Source organism: Carassius carassius, chromosome 48 (assembly GCF_963082965.1).
Source record: "Carassius carassius chromosome 48, fCarCar2.1, whole genome shotgun sequence".
NCBI lineage: Eukaryota > Metazoa > Chordata > Actinopteri > Cypriniformes > Cyprinidae > Carassius > Carassius carassius.
Window position 1 is genome coordinate 8,743,439 of NC_081802.1, and position 6,000 is coordinate 8,749,438.

General features: G+C 40.2%; 1 protein-coding gene across 1 annotated transcript; it reads right to left on the reverse strand.

Moving 5' to 3' along the window:
• Nucleotides 1–3,804: 3,804 nt before the first annotated feature.
• Nucleotides 3,805–6,000, reverse strand: LOC132131788 (interferon-induced protein 44-like). The gene is given in 8 exon segments (XM_059543905.1): nucleotides 3,805–4,219; nucleotides 4,543–4,643; nucleotides 4,785–4,956; nucleotides 5,061–5,213; nucleotides 5,311–5,462; nucleotides 5,465–5,505; nucleotides 5,585–5,639; nucleotides 5,782–6,000. Coding segments are annotated over 7 exon segments (840 nt in total). The 5' UTR covers nucleotides 5,620–5,639; nucleotides 5,782–6,000; the 3' UTR covers nucleotides 3,805–4,033.

Consider the following 6,000-nt stretch of genomic DNA (forward strand, 5'->3'; position numbering starts at 1 on the left):
TAATAGTCAATCTAAACCAAAACCAGTAGGCTATTGTAACAGCAGACATGTAGCGCGAGAGCGAGATCACAGCCAATCAACCAGCTTTATCTAGCAGCAGCTCTGCCTGGGACTCGCTCAGGAAGAACGTCTTTTAAAAAAGTGTGTTTTTGGTTGTAAGGGAAATATAACTTAGTTCGGCTTCATAAAGAACCCGGCATTATGTAAACAGTGTATACAGTTTATTTTTCTGGGGGAGCAATTGAGTTTCACAAATGTGTTTGTTGACGAACGTTTTATACACAAGGGCCCAGTTCGATGCTGGATTTTAATACTGAAAGATGGAATGGTCCCAGCTGTAAAAGATCCCGGCCATGATTCAGAACTACAGGTGAAAGGGTCTGAAAAATGTATTTTTTGTTGGCAGTCAAAGCTCAAGTGCTCATCACTTTAGCTGCACCAGTGGCGAGCATCCAGGAGCTCTGCTTTTTCCGGAGAAAATCGTAAAGCTGTGTCTTTCTTTCATAAATATGATAAAACTAAAGACTTACTGGAGATATGAAATATGCAGTACTACTCTATGGGTCCTCAAGAGATTGGGATTGGGTAAAACTGTGTTTTATGCCCCCTTTAACCAATTAGCCTACAACTTAGAATAAGAATCAGAATGAGCTTTATTGCCAGGTATGTTTACACATACAAGGAATTTTTTTCATGACAGAAGCTTCTGCAGTGCAACAGAATGACAGAGACAGAACAAAAACACAGATTAAAAAAAATGGAACAAGTAAATAAGGAATAACAATATACAAATTGGCAATTGTATGTGCAGGTATATCACAGGAGACAGTTTTGTATGTACAGGTATATTATGTGAAAAATTTTAAGTGTAAACTAAGTGTGTGTTAGATAAAGTATATGACAAGTGTATGAGTGTATAAATAGTGCTGTGGGTTCCACAGTTGTTGTCAAGTGTTCATGAGATGAATTGTCTGGGGGAAGAAACTACTCCTGTGTCTGGTTGTACTGGTGCTCAGAGCTCTGTAGCGTCGGCCAGATGACAACAGTTCAAAGAGAGAGTGTGTTGGATGTGAGGGGTCCAGAGTGATTTTGCCCTTTTGCTCACTCTGGATGACTACAGTTCTTAGAGGGAAGGGAGGGTTGTACCAATGATTTGCTCAGCAGTCCTGACTACCCTCTGTAGTCTTCTGAGGTCAGATTTGGTAGCTGAGCTGAACCAGACAGTTATTGAAGTGCAGAGGACGGATTCAATGATGGCAGAGTAGAACTGTTTCAGCAGCTTCTGTGGCAGGTTAAACTTCCTCAGCTGGCAAAGGAAGTATAACCTCTGCTAGGCCTTTTTCACAATGGAGTCAATGTGAATGTCCCACTTCAGGTCCTGAGAGATGGTGGTGCCCAGGAACCTGAATGACTCCACTGCAGTCACAGAACCATGCATGATGGTGAGTGGGGGGAGAGCAGGGGGGTTCATCTCCACTATTTTGAGCGTGTTGAGCTCCAGGTTGTTGAGACTGCACCAGACAGCCAGCTCTTTAACCTCCTGTCTGTATGGAGTCTCTTAGCTGTCCTGAATGATGCAAATGAGTTTGGTATCGTCCGCAAACTTCAGGAGCTTGACAGAGGGGTCTTTAGATGTGCAGTCGTTGGTGTACAGGGAGAAAAGCATTGAGGAGAGAACACCAACCCAACAGGGGAAGTCGTGGCCTAATGGTTAGAGAGTCGGACTCCCAATCGAAAGGTTGTGAGTTCGAGTCCCGGGCCGGCAGGAATTGTGGGTGGGGGGAGTGCATGTACAGTTCTCTCTCCACCTTCAATACCACGACTTAGGTGCCCTTGAGCAAGGCATCGAACCCCCAACTGCTCCCCGGGCGCCGCAGCATAAATGGCTGCCCACTGCTCCGGGTGTATGCTCACAGTGTGTGTGTGTGTTCACTGCTCTGTGTGTGTGTGCATTTCGGATGGGTTAAATGCAGAGCACAAATTCTGAGTATGGGTCACTATACTTGGCTGAATGTCACTTCACTCACTCACTCAACCCTGAGGAGCTCCAGTGCTGATTATATGGGTAGTGGATGTGAGTTCTCCCAGCCTCACTAACTGCTGCCTGACACTGTCAGACGGAGATGGGCATGGAGAGCTGAGTTAGTTTGGGCAGAAGGAGTGTTGGGATGATGGTGTTGGAGGTCATGTAGTCATTTAATTGTGTAATTTTGGATTTCTTTGGGATGGGGATGATGGAAGAGCAAGGGACTTCGCACAGCTCCAGTGATCAGTTAAAGATATGTGTGAAGATGGGGCCCAGCTGGTCAGCACAGGATTTCAGACAAGCCGATTCAACATGTTGCGTCTGCCAGTTGTTGATTCTCCACAGTGCTGGGGGATGGTGTCTTGTAGTTGGTGATCTCTTTCAGACCTTTTCACACTGATGCTGAGTCGCTAAAGGTGAACTGAGTCCTTAGATTTTCATAATAATTCCTCTTTGCCACTCCGATCTCCTTTTACAGTGTGTATTTTACCTGTTTATACAAGACATTGTCTCCCTTCCTGTAAGCATAGTCTTTGTCCTGATGGAGCTGAGTTTTGCAGTGAACCATGGTTTGTCATCGTTGTAGGTTAAATGAGGCCTGGTAGGAATGTACATTCATAGAAACTGATAAATTATGTTACAGTCTCTGTGAGCTTTTCCAGTTCGATGGCAGCAGTTTCAAAAATACTTCAATCAGTGAGGTCAAAACAAGCCTTTAAATCCTGATCTGCTTCATCAGTCCATCTTTTTACAGTCCTTAATACAGTTTAAGCTGATTTCAGTTTCTGCAAGTAGGTCGGTATAAGATGAACCAAACAGTGAACAGAGTGCCCCAAAGCTGTCCGTGGAACAGAGTGATATGCATTCTTTATTGTGGTGTAATTTATATATTGTGTCTTTTTAGAAGCTTAATCCGTTCTACTAGAAGACTACCTATCTCAGCTAAATGACTTTTAAAATCGATAGCACTGCAATTAAATTGCATGTTGCCTAATTAAGTTCTCATGTCAAGAACTAAAGTTAAAAATGTGAAATTGCTTTACATTTTTTCTAATATATATGTCGACTCTGTAGATTACCTTTTAGTCAGCGTTCTGTGTGAAAGAATTAGCCTAGCTCTTCTCATCATCATCAACATAATCTATCAACTATCGACACACACTAGACACTAGTCTGTTTAGATTACTACACAGATAATATTTACTGCATTTGTTAGTTTTTTTGTTGTTGTTGTTCATCTTATTCTGTGATTGGGTTTCTGTAACTGGGAAAAATACATGTCTGCAACTAATAAAGCAACATAATGACCGATTTATATGGTTGTTCCATAACATGTATTTAGTTAAAAAATATTTGATTATTTAATTAGGGATTTTATTTTATAAATATTTTTTTATATATAAAAAAAAGTCAGTGGTGTTGATTTTTTATTTATTAACTTTCTATTTTTACCCAATTACTACTGCGAGAAATTGCCATCAAACTTAATTAAAAATGTTGTAGCATCTTGATCAAGTCTTGACTAATATTTGATATCAAGTTTAGTCATCATGTGTATAATTAATTACTTTATTTTCAGTCAGTTTTATATATTTTGCACAAAATAAACTTTTGAGCTTAAAGCACAAAATCAAAAATGGTATCTTTATTAAAAATTATGTTTTTCTTTGTATATATAATGGCTATACAGTTTTAGCTTCTTGAATTCTTGATGTTTTCCTGTTAATTTGCAGTACAAACACATCATTCTAGTGCCATAAGTACTAGTCTAGTACTATAAACCTGATCATGGAACAACAGTAAACAAGAAACTAACAAAAGTATCAATGGTTATAATGTTACATGAAATTGATATAACTACCATATTTGCATTTTCTTGAATGGATTTTCTGACTATAAAAGAACTAGAGCAGGCAAACAGAACAGAATACAATTATTAAATCTTAAGATATCTTATTGTGTTGATCAAGAAGTAAATATCCTGATCTTTATATAATACACAGCACTTTATTTGGGATTGTCCTCAAAGGGACAGACATCGTCCAGATAGTCGTCTGCAAAGTTGAGCATCTGTTGTAGAGCGGTGAGCAGCAGGACGTCACAGTTGAGCTCCAGCTCCAGCTCCTGACTGTAGTTCTTCACCGGTAACACACAAGACACCGGCACACCCAACCGAGAGCTCACCTCCTGCACCTGCACACACAAAACAACTCATTTACATTTATGGATTTAGCAGATACTTTTATCCAAGCTACCTACAATACAAGGACATAAACAATTCATCACAGAGCCAATAATATTCATAGTGTACAATACCAGGTTTATTAGAAAGCTAGACTAGGAAAAGAGCAGATGAAAGAAGATTAATATGAGTAAGTTATGTGTCTTTAGGTGCTTCGTGAAAGGTGTGATTCTCTCAGCAGTTTGGGTAGAGTTTGGCTGCTCATTCCACCAGTGAGGAGCAGAGAGGGTTTTGGAAAGTGACTTTGGAAACAGTTCATGTGCTCATGTCTCACCTTTGACTTGATGTAGGAACTGACATAAAGGCTTTGAAGATCTTTCTCCACCTCAGGACATGCTTCATCTACTTTCGTCATCAAAACCATTTGGGCAATGCCTGAAATGTGTAAATAGCCAGTAGTTATTCTTGGAATATTTGGGATAGACAAAAGTAACAAAAACACACCTTAAGTATTGTGTTAGTCACTAGACTATAGTGTATCTTTGATGTGTCTAAAAATGCTGTTACCTTACTTACCCAGTGAGTTCACTTTTCTGCGTATGGTGATGAGCTTTTCCTGTAGTTTGTCAGGCATGAGGGAGATTTTGGTGGTGTCTATCATATACACCACACAGTGGATCTTCTCCTGTAGAGATGCAGGTCTGGAGGCCTTTCGGTCCTCGGGTTGAGATGGTGTGATGGGGTTGAACTGAATCCAGAGGATTTAAGATGAAGTATATTAAAGAAAAGCTTCAATCTGAATTTTCAATTTATAGTTAAGCTATCATTCATTTTAGAGATGAATGCACTTACTTTATAGTGGTCTGGTACACGACCCTGAAGAATGCTGCTGATGTCCTCAATATCCAGTCCTGCACCGGTTTGCTCCTCGAGTCCCATGGTGTCACACAACACAAACGGCAATGGCTTTCCCTCACGACCGTCTTTCACTGGATATGTGCGAAACTACCAACCAAGAAGAGAATCACATCAAGACCCGAAGTCATCAAGAGCCGTTCCCTGAGCTCTAACAGGAAACATGATAATCGTATTGAATCTGTACCTGTGTGGTGAGACTAGTGCCTGCAGATCCTGACATGGCTTTGCTGGTAATGCGACCCATGAAGATGGAGTTGATGGAGTTGAAGAAACTGGATTTCCCAGCACCTACAGGACCGATCATTAGGATTCTGACCCGACTCACAGACGTCACCAGGGGTTATAATTCCTGATCAATCCCATGAGCTCTGCTCTTCGTCTACAAAAGAGATCACAACTTTACTAGTGTACAATACTCTTTGAATTTAGAAGCAAAATAATTTTGAGTGAAAACTTACTTAGCTGTCCACAGAACATTCCTCCATGGCTTCATCTGGGGACTGACCTGAGGAGCTGGATTTATTTTCATTATACAACTTTTCACAGTAATGTTAACAGCATTACATTTTAAAAGAACTGACTCACAAATGTATATAATTTACTGTACACAACTAGAGTTAGTGATAAAAAAATTGTTTTCTGATAAATGACTTACCTTGTTCCACTTTGTAAACCTCACATTCAATCAGTTTAGTGTCATTCCCATATAGTGTGGCAGGACTAAAATCGAATGCATTAACCCTTCTGTAAAATATGATACAGCTCCTCTTTCAAGATGCACAACTGGTTGGTTTCCATAGCAAAAGTACAATTGTTGACCAAAGTTGGGCATTCCAGCATCATCATAACGTGCAAAACATTCACTGTTAATGTT